The sequence below is a fragment of the Drosophila montana genome, unplaced genomic scaffold, assembly GCF_035044405.1.
Source record: "Drosophila montana isolate Dmon_TW-CO22-7 unplaced genomic scaffold, ASM3504440v1 contig_855_1, whole genome shotgun sequence".
Taxonomy (NCBI): Eukaryota; Metazoa; Arthropoda; class Insecta; order Diptera; family Drosophilidae; genus Drosophila; species Drosophila montana.
Window position 1 is genome coordinate 262,213 of NW_026999144.1, and position 19,494 is coordinate 281,706.

The 19,494-nt window shown below is 36.7% G+C and overlaps 1 protein-coding gene across 1 annotated transcript; it reads left to right on the plus strand.

Moving 5' to 3' along the window:
* The first annotated feature begins 4,778 nt into the window (after window positions 1-4,778).
* fw (furrowed) lies at window positions 4,779-19,402 on the plus strand. The gene is made up of 14 exons (XM_064699132.1): window positions 4,779-4,995; window positions 14,336-14,598; window positions 14,661-15,135; window positions 15,207-15,359; window positions 15,421-15,570; window positions 15,624-15,800; window positions 15,853-16,148; window positions 16,209-16,617; window positions 16,672-16,851; window positions 16,924-17,050; window positions 17,248-17,360; window positions 17,429-17,782; window positions 17,850-18,365; window positions 18,428-19,402. The coding sequence occupies exons 1-14, from the start codon at window positions 4,839-4,841 to the stop codon at window positions 18,559-18,561; spliced, it is 3,504 nt and encodes a 1,167-aa protein (XP_064555202.1). The 5' UTR covers window positions 4,779-4,838; the 3' UTR covers window positions 18,562-19,402.
* Window positions 19,403-19,494: the final 92 nt, after the last annotated feature.

Genomic DNA, 19,494 nt, shown 5'->3' on the forward strand with positions numbered 1-19,494 from the left:
GTCCGTATGTATGAACGCAAGGATCTCAGAACCTATAAGAGCTGGAGACTTGAAATTTTAGCTGTAGGACCTTCTAGTCCCCGCGCACATCGAGTTTGTTTCCGATATTCGATATCTTTCCCCGCTTCCAAGTAATCGATAAAAATCAATTTTGGTAAATAATAAGAGCTAAAATCATCAAACTTGACATGTAGCTTCTAGAATAGTATATATATATCAAGTATCTTTCATTTTATACATATCGCCTTTTGGAAGAAGAGGGTTCAGGGTATCCCCTAGTCTGGAGAACCGACTAGAACCTCTTACTTGTTACATCATGTCTGAATGGTTTTAAAGCGAGAATGATCAATTTGCGGTAAGAGCAAAGCACAGGTTATTAACGGCATTCTGTTAAAAATAAGCCAAAGAAATAACAGACGAAAATCAAAGCCAAACTAAAACTGTCTTGGTTTTTTCCCGTTTGACTGGTACTGCGCTGCATCACTTGGGGTAAACAGTGGGGCAATTGGCCACCGTGCTCACGCACGACAGCCAATTGACACCGAACTGCTGGGTATGTATTCATTCTATACGCATACATTCTTTAAGTAAACATGGATACCCACATATGAGAATGTAGTTGCCACGGTTGACTACTTACCTTTATTGACCATGCCAATTAATAGAATTAAACAGAACATAGCTTTTACTGTACTCCAGTTATAGTACGGGTTTATTTTCCTTTGCTCACTTGAAGTTGCTCTGTGAACTAGACAGCGGAAAAAAATAAGTAAGAGTGGTCTAGTCGGCCTTGATCGACTAAGAAATATCCTGTACTCAGCGGCGAGCTCCCGCAACAAGCATGAACTCTTCTTTGGAAATAATGTCATGGAACCCAGTTCGCTATCTGTGTAAGTTCCAAATATAAAATGTACCTATATCGTACATAAGGACAAGTTGGGATCGATTAAGCTTGCCCTATATATCTGGAATATATTTACTCAAAGGAGACTTTAACACAACTGCAAAATACCTGGATACTGGGTTGCTTTTAATGGATATAAAAACGGCAAGACTCATAAAAGGAGTGTTTGTATAATATTACCTCATAGTTTACTCTCTATAAAGTTACGATATGATAAATTGAATATATACCAAGTCGTTAATTGCATTTTTTTCATTTAACAAACAAGGAGGAAGAAGGCTAAGGTATCCAACACATGAAATATTCTTAATATTCTACGCCACTTTTTTCCCTAAAGTTGATGTCTTTCGGTCTTATATACTACGAAAAATTTATAAAATTTTAAGTTCTTTTCGATTTTAATTGAATTTAGAATAATATAGAATATTCTGTGTGTGCCATAGTTGAGCTTACAGCCCAATTTTAAAGTGTTCGTTCTTTATATGTAGTCTCTGAGATCGACGCACACATACAGACGGATGGAAGACAGCAGTCATAGTTAGATCGGCTCGTTTTTTGCTTTGTACAATTGTAACCCCTTCAACCATTTTCTACATGTCCAGGGTATAACAAGCAAGACTGCTCACGTCGGGAGTGCCCGACTAGGGGATATCCTGAACCAACGAACGAACCGATTGTCACGATTATGAATGTATGTCTGCTCATCTATTAATACCCTAACCTATCATTATGAAAGTTCCTGGCATTGAACATTCGTATATTCACAAAAAGTTAACAGCCTTAAAATTGTGGCTGCAAATTGTTGTGTTGTTCCAGTTCGAATTTGTATTCATTTGATTTTGTGGGATAAGGAGGCGGCATCCAAAAACTGATCTGTATATACTATACTAAAAGCTAAGTGGCAAATTGGTAACTCAAGGTCTTAAAACCCAAAAGATATTCTCAAAAAACAGGATTTCTATTTCGATTTTTATAGATTGCTTGGAAACATGCAGATTCAAACTCGTATAGCATGCACTTCAGGGGAACTTAAATTCTCAAGCTTTTATAGATAAGATCGACGCGTAGAGAGACGCAGCGAGACGGACGGAAAGACTCGGGCATTTGAAGCCGACCTAGAATATATACATTTTATGGGGACAAAGATGCTTCCTTCTGCCTGTTACATACATTTCAACAAAACCATTATACCCTTTTTACCCATTTTCAGTAGGTTCAAGGTATAAAAACTTTACGTCGGTAACAATAGGGCAACAAAGCCGGCACTTTAACGCGGAGGTTGATTGATAAGTTACAAGCAACGGTTATATTAATAGTATACAACAGGTCATTTGGTATTTCAAAATTATTATATTTGTCTAAGGTTTGCAAGAGTAATAAGATCAAAGGCTTAAAATCAATATATAATAAATAAAGTTTCTGTTAACAAATAATTCTTGTTGATCAATACTAATTGATGGATACATAAAATGAATGATTAAATTTGTTTAAATTTTTAGCTTAAGTTTATTTAAAAAAGTGCAAGTTATAAGAATATCATTATTGATTTTCGCACATCTAGTATAAGTTAATATAATACAAAATTAAATCTCATGCTAATCCAATGCTAATCCGCTTTGGAAGTATGTTAGATTTGGTTAAACTTATTATAGAAAACCAATATTGAAATTAAGTAAGAAACGGTTGCGATGTTGCTTTAGTCTTCATTAAATTCCTACATACGTGCCAAATATGTCTTCAATCAGCCCTCGCACAAATTGTGTAAAGCTCTGCGATTGCGCAGCATGCTTGTATTTCACGTCTGCAACAATGCCACAACAATGACAAACAGCCAACCGAGCAACCGACCAGTCGACCGACCAACCAACAAACCGAGCAGCCAGCGAACCAATCAACCTTATGGTGACGGTGGTCGGTCGTCGGTGCACACGCGCACTGCTGCGAACTTCTGTAAGCAAAGCGCCAGCTTAAAACCAGTTATAAGTCAACTTTCATTCCAAGCAGACGTGTCAGGCGTACGGATCGGATCGCGTTTTTGTGTGTTTTGTTTGGCAACAGCGAACTCCGTATATATATACGATATATATATATATATATATATATATATATATATGTATATAACTATCTATATATACTATTACTTTCGTATATATATATTTATATCGCATATCGTATGCACATGCAATAAATTCACAATCATAGATAACCATTTATTAAAAAGTTGCTGCTCAAGCCAAAAAGTATCGTTTTTGTTTAATACATTTTTTTATGGTGCATTTTTTCACGAGTAAAGGAAACAGCAATAATCAACTTTAACTCCCACTCATAAAATTGTGGATAGTAAAAGCAGAACATTTCCAGAAAGCGAAATCAATAATTCTGGCCATATATGTAAATGGTATAATCGTAAATATATGTATATATACGAAAATATTTTTGTATCTGTATGCATATATTTTCGTGTGTATGTGACATAAAAAACTCAAATCGGGGATTATTTTTTATTTTAACTGACTGTGTGCGTTTTCGTGGTTTAACAGTTCTAATTCGATTTGAGCGCATTGTACTTTCTCATATGGATTCAATTAACACTTCGAATTTCGAATTTATAAGACACTAGCTAAAAACCTATAAACCAAATATTTGTTGCTATTTAGCCAGTAGCAATTAATACCACAGCACAAAACACCAGAAACAGCATTGATAACTAGTGAAAGATACTGGACGTAACGAAAGTTGCTTATGAGATTGGAGAAACCGGCCACCGAAATTCTCCTCTCAGCACAGTGAACATTTAGCGTTCACCATACAAATTTGTATACCCTGTGCACATTAAAATTGGGTAAAAGAAGGGTATAATAATTTAGGCAAGTGTATATGCAGTTTTGACCCCATTAGGCATATATAAAATCGATATTGTCGACGAATGATTACGAAATCTAAAAGAGCTTCAGGCGTGAAATTTAAAACATATTCCCACATATACATATCTCTCGCAATTTTCAGAATATTGATAAATAGAATTTTTTATGTTTCCCTCGGAGGAGCTAGAAACACTCTGATCTCATTAGCATTGATCAAACCTAAAGCTGGTTGCGGACTGCGTGCTTGTGCGCGCGTGTGTATATGTGTTTTTGTTTATGTATGTTTGTATGTATAGAAAAAAGTTCAAATTCTTCTGGACTTAGGGTAACTTATAGTCGGGCACTTTCGACTAGAGCACTCTTACCTGTTAAAATGTATCATAACACACCTAATAAAGCAATCGTTCGACCATAGGCAACATGCCCCAGGCCAAGTTAGCCAAGCTAACAAAACGCAAATGAAGCCTTGAAAGCGGTCAAAGTGCTGCATATTAATACAAGCAGCCAATGAAAATAATGACAATATTTGTTAATACCACTACGTAAAAAGTACTAACGTTTACAAACTAGTGCAATATTCGTCCCTTATTTCCATAGGATACCTAATAGGTATAAATGTATCTGCTTTCCACATATGAATGGATTTGTAGGTACCTACATCATTCCATCATTCAGTATGACTGATTTAGGCTTCAAAAAGTTTTTGCTTCAAAGTCATTGCCCGGTTATTGTGATTTTTAATGATGAAATGCATTTGTTTTATACACCAATACGTACATACATAGATTAACATGTATTCATACATATTTTCATGATTAAGCAGTGAAAATTCAATGTGAATGCAAAATGAAAATCTGGCGAGTGTAAGACAGCAGCTCATGGCTTGTACTCACATAGTTGTGAATATTGATTGAATATATGCATTTATACATATGCTGCACATGCAATTATATAAGTACATACATAAACACATAAAAAATAGGCATTTGTATGCATATGGTGATCATATATGATGCTACAACTGTAAATACCCCCACTAATCAACAGCTAATAACAGCAAAAAGCAAACAATGTTTTGCTTTTGCCGCAGGTTATTGTTCGTCTCGGTTGCACCTCGACTGGAAAACGTTTTTCAAAGAGCCATGGCCTTTTCAAAACATACGTTCCCTCCAACCATAATGCTGATAATGATGATGATGACGCTAATCACATCCGGGAGTTGCCACAGTAAGTTCCTTCCTAGCAAATTTATTCATAACATTAGCATTAAGATTATAATATAATTTCAATCATCAAATGAATTTACAAGAATGCAAATCTTCGAAAAATGCATATTTTATATATATTATTTGCGTGGTCCTATGACATTAGCACTCATAGGCTTAAAGATCGACTTGGTATTCACACACGTATTGGCTAGGTCGACATACACATACATTTATGTACATACATACATTGTATGCAATATAGTAGCGGATATTCCTTTAAAGTGATTCATTTACACATTTTACTCTTTTAAATGGTTGAGATGTTTAAAAATTAAAATATCAAATATAATTACTGAGTTAACTAACTCTTTAATTTCGCTGTTACGGGTTTTAGGTATTACATACACCTATGAGATATGTTTATAAATAACATATACGTTTTGTATCCGCCTGTTTTGCCATAAAGGAATACAGATTCAAGCTGTATTCCTATCACACAGGCTATCTCCTTGCATATGTACTCGAAAGTGAAAAGATTAAAAAAACATAAATTTTGGTCAATAGCCGTCTGTCTCTAAGTATGAACGACGCCCCTGCAGACGCGGAAAATCGCGGATATCAATATCTTCCACAGTTTGAGAGCGTCCTGAAATTCGGAATGAAACCTACTGATAAGCTGAAACACTGTCCCATTTGCTTTCGAGTACACTTATATTTACAGCAAGCTGTTGATTCAGCCACTCCCTACACATTAAAAAAAATGTTGTTTAAAACCATATTTGTGTTTATATATAAGAATTTTAAATCGAGTTTACCTTTTGCCGAAGTTGGAGTTAAACGACTGAGTAAAAAGTGAGTGGTTCTTTTCGCTTTTAAGACCCAAGTAAAAATTTAAATTAATTCACAATTAAAATAAGACCAAGAGGTATGAATGTAAAATTAAATTGGTATAAACAAATTGGTAAGAGTTACAACAAAAATTTAAATGAACTAAGTATATAATATTTTGTAATACTTAATAATAATAATAGTAATAATAATAGTAATAAAAAATAATAATAATAATAATAATAATAATAATAATAATAATAATAATAATAATAATAATAATAATAATAATAATAATAATAATAATAATAATAATAATAAAAATAATAATAATAATAATAATAATAATAATAATAATAATAATAATAATAATAATAATAATAATAATAACAATAACAATAATAATAATAATAATAATAATAATAATAATAATAATAATAATAACGTAGTAAAGGGGAAAAATACTGCGACCGACATGGTTTATTATGCGTGGGGCTCCCTAAGAGAGAATGTGGTATAACCAATTTATGGATTTGAATGCCAACGAACTTACGACAGCAGTTAGCATAATGTCTAGATGTTCTACAATTCCAATTGAGTCTCTTATACAGAACTACTCCCAGGTATTTGACGTCATTAGATAAATCCGTAAATCCCAACGATAAATGGATATAAAGACCTACATCGATTATGTACCGTTCAGAGAACAGAACGACAATCGCCTTTCGTTGGTTGATGTTGAGATACCGCAGTCATCATTTACAATAAGAGGTTATGAATTCTATCACTAGGCACCAAAGGAGATAACATTCCTTCCACTGAAGGAATGCGTGCAGAGATGGCGACCAGTGCCGACGTTCCAAGCTAAGTGCCCTGGATATAAATGGGCAGCCAGAGTTATTGAAAGCACCCTCACAGGATGCAAAGGTATTTACAGCGCAGCGAATACCAACTTATTACCTATATGATGGAGAGTGACCTCAGTCGATCTACAAACAATTACTTTTATTTTCAATTGCTAGTGAAGAAACCATAAATTATAATGTAGATGCTGTATAGAATTGCAAACTGATCATGCCATTTACCAATTATCATTGACCGATCCTTGGCCATTAGTTACACCAAAAACATGGTAACAATATTTATATCTGGATCCTTAGAAGAAGGTTTCACTAGTTTTTGAGGCACTTTTTAAAGCACTGTGGGAGGAATAGACTGCGGTTTACGCGCCACTAGAGGGAGGGGCCCAAAAAATTCAAAATTTAAATTCTTTAGCTTCAACACCATCGTATATATGGATGGATGGACAGTAAAATAGACATTGTACAAAACCAATATACTCTTGTCGCCATGTGAACGAATATAAAAAAAACAAGGGAATTTCCAATGCTATATCACTGTTTTTTAAACCCTTGCCGACTTGGTTGTATATATTGATTAAGAACTCATTTTAGTATCAACAGTTAACTCGATATAGCCATGTCCGTATGTCTGTTGGCCTTAAACCTATCTACGTGAAGCGACAAAAATTAAGTTCGTGCATTAAAACCTTTTTTAAAGATGTATACAAGGGCATTTAGCCTTCGGCGCACGGAAGAAAGCCATTCTTTCTTGTTATTATGAGACACATAATATATAAAGCAAAACTCATATATGTAAGTATGGGTATCATAAATACTGGTTACACCGGATAAAAGCGATTGTAGTCTAATAACAATAACTGCTTTTTATACGGCTCTTGGGGAGAAAAAAAATCATTGAAGTTAGCAACACTTTGCAAAGGGAGACACCTGACATCAGCATCTGGAACAGCAACAACATTCGCAAATATCGCACAAACCCCGAACAACTAAAATACCAAGCCAAGCCAAACGAAACCATTAAGAAACAAATAAATATCAGCGAGCAGAATATTATATTATATCTTTCGGACGTATAGAAATACACTTTAAAGTATTCGAGTCTTAGTCAAAAGAAACTTATCTTCATAAACCTTAACTAACAACTTGTCCGTCATGTCCCAAAATATCAAATGTGCAATGAAACATTTTTGGGAAGATAACCGAAAAAATATAGTTTCAGTCGAGTGCATCCGGGTGCACAATACCCTGTTCATTGTGTAATTATCTCTATATATAAAACTGTTTGTCCTGACTGACTGAATGACTGATTGGTGATCAACGCACAGCCCAAAACCGTAGCAGCTAGGAGGCTGAAATGTTCACTGTAGTTACCTTATGTGATGTAGGTGCACGTTAAGACGGGGTTTCGGGAAATTCCACCCGCAAGTGTGAATAAATCGCGAAAAACGTTTGTATGTAACTTGTTTGTTTACCATCCGATCGGCCTCAAACTTATTTTCAAAGATCTTTGTTCAAATTCATTTGAGGGGTGTTTCACACTTTTAGGAAAATTCATTCTTCCTTGGTGGAAATGGAGGTCAAAGATTTGGTGGGTGACGTTTCGCGCGCAAAATCATTTCCAAAAATCTATAAGAAAAATCATTTGAGACGTGTTTCACACTTTTCGCAGAATTCAAACTTCTTCGGGGGGAATGCGATTTAAAGATTTTTTGGGCGAAGTTTTAAGTTGTGTCCGATTTGCTTCAAACTTATTTTCAAAGCTATACATAAGAACTTAATAAATACGTATTTCAGCGATTTAGGAAATACCACCCGCAACGGTGGTAAATTGGCGAAAAACGTTCGAATGTAACTTTTTTGTTTACGATCCGATCGGCCTCAAACTTATTTTCAAAGATCTTTGTTCAAATTCATTTGAGGGGTGTTTCACACCTGTTCGAAAAATCCGTTCCTCCTTGGTGGAAATGGAGGTCAAAGATTTGGTCGGTGTCGTTTCGCTCTCAAATTCGTTTCCAAAGATCTATAAGAAAAATCATTTGAGACGTGTTTCACACTATTCGCAGAATCCAAACTTTTTCGGGTGGAATGCGACTCAAAGATTTTTTGTGCGAAGCTTTAAATTGTGTCCGATTTGCTTCAAACTTATTTTCAAAGCTCTACATAAGAATGTAATGAATACGTGTTTCAGCGATTTGGGAACTTCCACTCGCAACAGTGGTAAATTGGCGGAAAACGTTTGTATGAAAGTTTTTTGTTTACCATCCGATCGGCCCCAAACTCATTTTCAAAGATCTGTTCAAATTCATTTGGGGGGTGTTTCACACTTTTTGAAAAATCCATCCCTCCTTGGTTCAAATGGTTGTCGAAGATTTGGTGGATGACGTTTTGTGTTCAAATTTATTTCCAAACATCTATATGAAAATTATTTTGAGACGTTTTTCACATTTTTCGCAAAATCTAAACTCCTTCGGTGGAAAGTGCGATTCTAAGATATTTTTGGTGAATTTAAGGTTTTGTCCGATTTGCATAAAAGTTTGGTTCCCGTCCGATCAGTTTCAAAATCATTTTCAAAGCTTTTTGAAAACATTGATTTTATAACATACGTGCCACGGGCAAGGCCGGGTTATACCCGCTAGTAACGTATATAAGTTAAAAAATGTCTTCTTGAATTTGGAGTATTAAGTCTGATACCACAAAGCAGGGGCCTCTAACCTGTAAAATTAGCAAATATTGATTAGATAAAAGCATTATAAGTCTGGAAGATACCATTTGTTGTTGTTTTCTTGCCACATGGTGGGCACTTTAACACTTGTCTGATGCAAAGATGTATATATTCAAAATTTCAAGACTCTAACTTCAAACAAGTAATAGGTTCTAGTCGGGAGCTCCCGAACCCTCATCTACCAACAGGTGATAGGTATAAAATGAAAGATACTTGATATACTATTCTAGAAGCTAAATGTCTAGTTTGGTTACTCTAGCTCATATTATTTACCGAAATTGCACAAAAAACAGGATTTCGATATCAATTTTTATCCATAACTTGGAAACGGGGCAAGTTATCGAATATCGGAAACTAGGAGGACCTACAGCTAAAATTTGAAGTCTCTAGCTCTTATAGGTTCTGAGATCCTTGCGTTCATACATACGGATAGACGGACGGACGGACAGACAGACGGACATGGCTAGATCGACTCGGTTATTGATGCTGATCAAGAATATATATACTTTATGGGGTCGGAGATGCTTCCTTCTGCCTGTTACATACATCTGCACAAATACATAATACCCTTTATACCCATTTTTAATGGGTACGGGGTATAAAAAGAGCCAAAAACATTGAGTTTATAGATGGATGATAAGCAAGAAGAAAAGCAAGATGGTCAGCTAGTCGGATATTGTACAATTCCAAAATACACTATACACTGTTTGAACGAATATGCAGTGTGCCCAATCCGGGTAGATGGTGTCGGCCTGTGCCCATTAGTCTTAAATTATGTAATATTGGTAGGTAGGCATGCCGTTTAACAATAATGAGAGTTTTATTCTTAATTATTGCAAAACCTGAATAGAAAATGTTGTTGGTATTTAGCGGCATACACACAAATATACACCGAACTTCATATATACTAACTAACAATCGTGTTTAAATTTTAAGCACTATGGGAACATTTTTAAAGTTGAAAATTAAATTGTTCGTTTACAAATTATGGTCTATGGGAAAGAACCCAAAACATAAAAGAATATATTACATACATGTAGTATATGCAAATTTTAACTTTGAGAATGTGTTCTTATATCAAGGAATACAAACGAAACCCAACCGAAAGAAACACCCACACCAATAATGCGTACAAATAAATGTGGCAGCTACACATGTATATGTATGTATGTATAAGGCCCTGAAGACCATTCCCAAATTTCTGGACTTTTAAAAGGTTTCTGAATGCGGCATTTATTTTTTTGTTTTAATTTTAAAAACTTGAACCTCGATGACTTACCAAAGACATTTTAATTTAACCAATTAATGAAAATAAATTCAATCGCTATAGAAAGTTTTCAAAAATTAATAGATCTTCTATTTATTAATTAATAATTTCAATATTTAACCTCTATATATAAAACTGTTTGTTCTGACTGACTGATTGGTGAATAATGCACAACCAAAACTGAAAAAGCTAGGAAAACGAAATTTACTTATTATTTACTGGATTTACCTTATGTGATGTGAAGACAGGCTTTTGGAAAATTCTAACCGCAAGTGTAGAACAATCGCGAAAATCGTGTGTATACAACTTTTTGTACCCTTGCAGAGGGTATTATAATTTTGTCCTGAAATGTATTACGCATAAAAGGAGACATCTCCGACCCCATAAAGTATATATATTCTTGATCAGTACAACGGCCGAGTCGATATAGCAATGTCCGTCTGTCTGTTTCTATGGGAACTAATCTCTCAGTTTTAAAGCTGTCTTTATGAAACTTTGCCGAAGTGCTTCTTTCTGTTGCACGCAGTACATATCGGAGCCAGCTGGATCGGACCACTATATCATATATCTGCGATAGGAACGATCGGTCGAAAATTAAGTTGTTGTATGGAAAACTTTTTTGTTTTTCAAGATATCTAAACCATACTCGGCATTAACTATTTTACCTGTACTTCTTAGATACGGGCAAAGCACTATAAGCATTATTAAAATGTTGGGTCTGCAAGAGTATTAAATCTTCGGCTTGCCGAAGATTGCCCTTCTTTCTCGTTTCCTTACCATCCGATCGGTCTAAAAGTGAAGTTTCGGCTTGAATTTAATTTCCAATTATCTTTATGAAAATTCATATTAGATGTGATGTACGCTTTTGGCTGTATCTATACCAGCTGACAAACATATAAGCCCATACACAAGAGTTTACTGATTACGTGTTTAAGCGATTTTGCTTTTGCGTGCAAACGGTTTAAGTTTACAGTCTATTATGCTTATTTCCAAAGGTCCTTGTGAAAATTCTTCCCCCTCTTTAATGGAAATGGGTGATAAAGGTGGTATGAACAAAAGTTTATTTTATGGCTTCATGCTTCACAACACAGTACTACAATAAGCGAAAAACGACGAATACAACTTTTAATGCTACAGACTTGACACCTTTTTAAAGAAAATATGAGTAAACAATTAAGATGTTCTAGTCGGGAGCTCCCGACTAGGGGATACCCTGAACCCTCTTCTTCCGACACCAAATGCAGTTCCCGCTACGCGCTCGATTGCTTTAGTAGTAACCAAAATAAATTTTTTAAAAACAAAAATAGTTTCCTTATGAGGCTTCGAACTTGCAACAGACTGCACTACTTGCCGCCGCCCCTACTCAACCACCACACCAATAATTAAACCTTAATGAGAAAAAAAAACCAATTAAAATAGCAGCCTATAAAACAATACAATCGCAGTTGCAATGATGTTGATAGAATTCAAAGCAGTCGCGCATGAATGTGTGTGTGTACATGTATACAGAATTTCTTGGAATTTGCGCCTGCTGCCGCTAATACGAGAAAAGGTACAATACGTTTTTTTAATAACCGATCTTGATGAAATTTTCTAATGTACATCTTATTGTACTAGAGAATTATCAAAAAGTCAATTGCAATTAAATTGTGGTTTATATCGGTGGTCGGCATAAATTGGTGTTTTTACTTGATTTATAGCTATGTGGTAGTAGCGGGGAGGTGGTGATAGCTAAAAAATTAAAGCTAATTGATATATATATACTATTCTAGAAGCTACATGCCAAGTTTGTAGACTCTAGCTCTTATTATTTACCAAAATTGCTCAAAAAATAGCTTTTCGATATCGATTTGTATCGATTACTTGGAAACGAAGTTATCGAATTTTCAGACATTTTCGGAAGATCAAAGATTAAGTGCCATTTATAGGCGTCAGATAATATAGTAATGCAACATGCAGTTAGGTTAGGAGAATAGTGAAGCGCGTGATTGCCAAGTTTCCTATGCGTCGATTGCGTAAAAACTTGTGTGTTTAAAACTGGCTATAAGCCTTCTACAAGGGAAACAACTTTGATTTAAGCACAATGAAAAAACAACTAGTTCTTTAAAATTAGGACTTTACTGTATTGTCCTTTCAATCATGTTTTGAAACTATTACAATAATTATAATGCAATACACATTAAAGCAATTGAAACTTATATCTTTGACAACCCATTCTTCGTACATCTCTGGGCTAGATTCGGATTGACCAAGTATCTATGTTTTTTCCTTCCCTTCTGCCGCTTATCTTTGTGCATTGCAACAACAAAAGTTTTCTGCATCGATATATATATATATATATAATAAAGTATAGTTTGATATATATAATGTGTATTACATGCAGATACATAAATATTTGTATATCCTTTTATATGTCCTTCCGTATATTCATCATTAAAAAGGTATTCACTTTGTTTTGAAATGACAACTGTCAATTTCTGTTAACGAACACCTGATTTATTTTTTAACAGTGTCATAACTGAGCAGGGGTTTTTTTTTAAACGTTTATCGGAAGAAAACCCGATTATTCTCTTAATAATACCATTTCAAATACATATAAAACTATCTTGAAATTCACATATTTATGTACCTAAAAAATATATTATATATGTATATATAAGTCCACAGCGCCCAGTCTTGTGGTTGGAAGCTTACAGCATTAATCCGCATTTTCAACTCAAGAGGGGGAGGATTTCCAAAAATTCAAAAAAATATAACCCGTAATTAACCCGTTACGTCGCACAATAATCAGCACACAAGAATTTTCACAAAATCTTCAAGTGCATTTTTGTAAAGATCCTTGGATATGAGTTTGTACGAGAAACTTCACCCACCAACACATAGACAATAGGTGTAAGAAATTTCTCAGATGATCTTCACAAAGATCTTTCAAACAGTGTTTGAAGCCAACCTGGTGATAAAAAGAATTGCTTGAACTGTACGTTTATCAGCAATCAGACAGTCAGGACAGACAGTTTTATACATACATCTTACACATTAACTTCCCTAAATATCATCCACAATGTTAGTAAATTTAAATATTTGTTAGCAAGTGTAAAAGACGTTTTTTGATTATACTAATCGTCATTAAGTCATTACAAACTTTAGGTCCGAATTGTGGAAATACAAATGTGCGATGTTCAGAGTGAACCGAAATATATGACTCAAAATTAAAAAATATCAGAAATATACTTGGTAAATTATGCCATCAAAGAATGTAAGTAGTTTAAGGCCTCTTGCTCCTGGACGTGGCAATAAAGAACCAAAATATCATGTTTACTTTGTGTACTAAATACAAACATATATATACCTACACATTTGTGCTTGAAAGGAGAATACATATATGTAACTGCAAAGGCAAAAACGCTTTCCGGTTGTACATGCATATGAAAGGGATAGAACATATTTAAAAAAAAGAGAGATATACGCTTTTTTCTTATTGACTTGCTCTAGGTCATGGATCTTTTGTAATTTAATTAAAACACAATATAATTTGATGACGATTGTCGTGATATTAAAGCACAAAAATTAGAAACCTCGAACCAACCAAATCAAAAATCGTATAAAAATAAAAAAGTTGTCATCAGATCACAAAAACTAAAAAACAAATATGTATAATTGTTTTTGTATTTATTTTTAGTTTGTGGTCCGCCGGCAGTGCCTCTTAATGCCAAAGTTCGCACAGTGACCGGCGAGACTGGTATATCAGAGGCACATTACACATGTGATGCTGGTTACGAGCTGTTTGGCTCGCCAACTGGTAAGTGTGATCCCCACAAAGGCTGGGAGCGAGAGCTGCCCTTTTGTGGCGTCAATGTGGCCTACCGCAAGCCGGTTAACCAAAGCTCCTATACGCGCAGTGGTCCTGCTAGCTTTGCGAATGATGGAAAGCCCGGCAATAAGGTAATTATAGTACATTTACCAAACGAACTAAGCTTTGAATGTGATACGATTCTCTCTTGCAGAATCCTGATGGGCAAGAATGCTCGGAAACACAAAAAGAGCCATCTCCTTGGTGGCGTGTCGATCTTTTGGTACCGCAGGCTGTACATGTGGTACGCATTACCACGCGCGGTTGCTGTGGGCATCAGCCGCTGCAGGATTTGGAGATACGAGTGGGCAATAGCAGCGCGGATCTGCAGCGGAATCCACTTTGCGCCTGGTACCCAGGCACACTAGACGAAGGCATTGTGAAGACTTTCACCTGTGCAAGACCGCTTGTTGGCCAGTACGTTGCCATTCAGCTGGTTGGTGTTGAGGGCAGCCTAAGCTTATGCGAAGTAGAGACATTTACTAATGATGAATTTTCCGTGGATCGCTGTCTAAGCCCTAAAATCGGAGTTGATACTGTAGTAACGACATTTTCCAAGACATGCTACGACTTTCATATTACGAAAGGAGAAAGCTTTGAAAAAGCTCAAAGCATTTGCAAGCAGACTGGCAAGTACATTGTTGCATACAAAATAACCTATCGATAATACATGTTAACTAACAGCACTTTTTTGCATCAGGTGGTAACTTGGTTCACGACTTTCGTGGCGCTACGAGCCAATACATTTTATCGGAATTGGAGCGTCGAAAAACTGAGCTAAAGCCACAATTGGTTTGGATTGGCGCACAAAAAGAACCAGGCATTACATCCCGAACTTGGCAGTGGGTTAATGGTACGAAAATATTATTATCTACATATTTAAATGTAAATAACGAACGCTATTCTATTAACAGGGGAAATAGTGCAGAAGCCAGCGTGGGGTAAGGATCAGCCGAATAATTACAACGGAGAGCAGAACTGTGTAGTCTTCGATGGTGGCCGCAATTGGCTCTGGAATGATGTGGGCTGCAATCTGGACTATCTTCATTTCATATGCCAACACTGTATGTGTCATCTCAGAACATATAAAAATATCTAACGTGCTTATCTGTTTTAGCACCGATGTCCTGCGGCTCGCCGGATGCGCGGCAAAACACAACCGTGTTGGGGAAAAAATTTACATTGGGGGAGAAAATTCAATACGATTGTCCAAAGGGTCACTCGCTTCTGGGCTATGCAGAGCGCGAGTGCAAGCCAGATGGTACGTGGAGCGGAGCAGCGCCGACATGTAAATGTGAGTAACTTATTAGAGCTTATGTACCATTTAAATAACAACAACTATGCAGATGTTGACTGCGGGGCATTACCCGAGCTGAAATTCGGTTCTATACACCTGTCTGAGGAACGCACCAGCTATGGAGTGGTGGCTACCTATAGCTGTCATGAGAATTACACGTTAATTGGCAACGAAAATCGAACATGTTTGGAGGAAGGCTGGAATGGTAAGCAGCCAGAGTGTTTGGTTGACTGGTGTCCTGATCCACAAGGGATTCCTGGCGGCAACGTGCACTTTACTGACAAGCGGGCTGGGTCCACTGCCACGTATGTGTGTGAACCGGGATATGTGCTTGTTGGAGAAGCGGTAAGTATCCAATTTTATATGCCAATTCATATATGTACATAATTTTTAATTCGTGTACAGATAATCTCTTGTGGATTGGGAGGTGATTGGTCTAATAAAACGCCTTCGTGCCGGTTTGTCGACTGCGGTGCGCCCGCTCGTCCAGATCGGGGCATATCCATTCTAGTAAACGGTACCACGACGGTTGATTCTATTGTCAAGTACGAGTGTGATGAGGATCATTGGTTAGACGGTCCGTCGGATCTGTACTGTACAAGAGATGGAAAATGGTCTGGCGAAGCACCGGTTTGCGAGCTTGTCACATGTGAAACGCCACAAGTACCAGCCGGCACCTTTGTCATCGGATATGATTACAATGTACACTCTAAAATACAATACAACTGCGATCCTGGGTACATTATGCATGGAAACCCAGTTCTTGAATGCTTGGATACAGGAGAATGGAGTTCCGATGCGCCCTTCTGTGAATGTAAGTGTATCTGTGAGGTGTTATTGCAATGTTACTTAATTAAAATTCTTTTAGATATCGACTGTGGCCCCATATTGCCCATACCGTTTGGCTCCATCAAATATGTGTCTAATACAACACACGTCGGCTCCGAGGTGGTCTTCACCTGCACGCAATCACACAAGCTAAGCGGAGTGCTTAAACGTAAATGCCTGGAATCAGGCATTTGGAGCGATTCCATGCCCAAATGTGAAGGTAGGATTATATATTGTCAATTTTATAGTATGTTGAATTATTGTACATTATATGATTGTTTATGTTCTTAAGAAATTCGATGTCACGAACCGACGCTGCCCACACATAGCCTCTTGTCTGTTACCGGTAATGACCGAATGTACGGGCGCACTCTTATACGCACCGCGGATTCCACACAAAATACAGCACAGACATACAAGTAAGTTGTGACGATTATATTAATCATCTCGTTTCTGGAGAAAATATTGACCCATCGACAGGGATAAATTGATATCCGCAAAATTATGTTGTAAAACTTATATCTATTAACACTTAGATATGATATTTTACTTGGCTTTTCGAATTCTTACTTCTTGTTAATAGTGTTGAATTGTAATTAAGTCGTTGGCATTTCAGAATTGGAGCTCTGGCAAAATATCGTTGTGAGCGTGGGTACAAAATGGTTGGCGAGGCCCTGGCTACCTGTACGGATAACGGCCAGTGGAGCGGTATAAGACCAGAGTGTGTATGTAAGTATAAAGAAGTTATAAGTTAAATATCGATAGACCCAAAACAAGCAAATTCCCTAACTTTACAGATGTGGAGTGTGGAGCGCCAGAAAATATAACTAACGGTAAGGTGACGTTGGCTACCAATGCCACTTACTATGGAGCTGCAGTACTTTACGAATGTAATGCAAATTACAAACTCAATGGCGTCTCACGACGATTGTGTACAGAGCACGGCAATTGGAGCCACGAGGCCCCAAAATGCGTTGAAGTTGTCTGTGATATGCCCAATGTAAGTGATAGTTTAATTGTGGAGGCAGACACTCGCGCCGTTGGCTCGGTGGCTATCTTTAAGTGCGCAAAGGGTCGCATTTTGGTTGGCAATGATACACGCATCTGCCAAAAAAATGGCAAATGGGCGGGCAAGAGTCCCACATGTAGACGTAAGTAATATAAGTTTAAACGGATAAAATATACATATATTGACGCGTTACAATTGTCAATAAATAGCTGTTGACTGCGGACGGCCGTTATCCATTGACAATGGTCGTGTAATTGTCGTCAACGATTCCACCCTATACGGTGGCTCTGCCGAATATCACTGCATACCAAACTACCAAAGGGTTGGTCAGTATCTGCGGAAATGCACCGAGGATGGTGCTTGGAGTGGCAAGCAGCCGCATTGTGAACTGGCAACTGTGGAGGGGCAAGAAAGTTCTGAACTGGGTACAGGTGTTGCCATTGGCGCTACTGTTATTGTAGCGTTGCTCGTCATCTTTGGCCTTATATTCTTGTATCGGAACAAGGCAAGGCCCGTCAAAAATTCAGAAAACATTCAGGCAGCCGAAACAAAAGATGAGCGCAATGCCGCCGTTATGTCATATTCTACGCTAGAGGCAAACAATCGCATGCACATGGACAACAACCCATCCGCGACCTTCAACACATTTCAAGGCGGAGCTGGTCTTCGAGGAGTCCGGAACAACGATAACACTGGCGACGGTGAACGAGTAAACAATCGCTCGGGTGAGTAGAGATTTTTTTACAATTAAAATAACTAATTAATCCAATTAAATATGTATTTGCAGAAAACATTTACGACCAAATACCAAATGAACAGTTTTATGATGCACCTTACGAGATGCGCACAAATGATGAAGTATACGAGCCAGAGCCAGTATCCAATAACGTAATCACAATTAATGGCATATCTGTGCGATAAAGAGCATGAGTTAAACATTTGTTTATATATGTATATAGTAATTTAAGAAAGGACGTGAACAATTCGTAGTTGTGAAAACTCATTTATTACCTACTACCCAAAGCACAATCAAGAGCACGAATATCGACCCTGTGTGTAACAGGCAAAAGAAAGCTTCTCCGACCCTATAAAGTATATACATATGTATATTCTTGATCAGCCTTAACAGTTAGGTCAATTTAGCCGAGTCCGTCTGTCTTTCTGCATGAACACGTTGTCTTAAAAAAATTGTCGTCAAATTTTGAATATAGGACCTCCTAAAGAAGACGTTAAATTATCATTAACTCCTGTCATTTGCCATTTGCGTTTTGAACCCATCTTGTAGAGTATAGGGGTTAGAGGCACACAATTCGGGATTAATTGTTCTATGTATATGGACAATTCATGGCGCCCTCCCCCCACTATTAAAGTAATTTTTTTTGAAGGAATACCCTTGCGCGTTGGGTGCCATATTGAACTCCTCATATTCAACAAACAAAGGTCGCACTAAAAACAACGAAGATATTTAAAAATGCATTTCCTACAGTGTGGATGCGAAGGAAGAAGCACAAGCGCTGCAGCAAGTGAACATGTATTAATGTAAAAAAGGCATGTTTGTTAGAGAAGCTTGACCCTGGGTATACGGTATCTCCTAGTTGGGCATTCCCGATTAGAGCACACTTGTTTTTTTTTTAAATTATTAAGTATTATATAAAATATGTATAACCAGAATGTACAACTTTGTTATGCAATGTGTAAGTACTCGATAATACTTAAGTCAAGAAAAACTATGTTTTATTTAAATAAATATGTGGTTAACTAATTTATTATAATGCAGATAAACTGAATGTATACGTTCTTTAATCCATACCAATGCGTTGAGTCGTTCTGCTCTTCTGGTTCTAGAAACAAAAT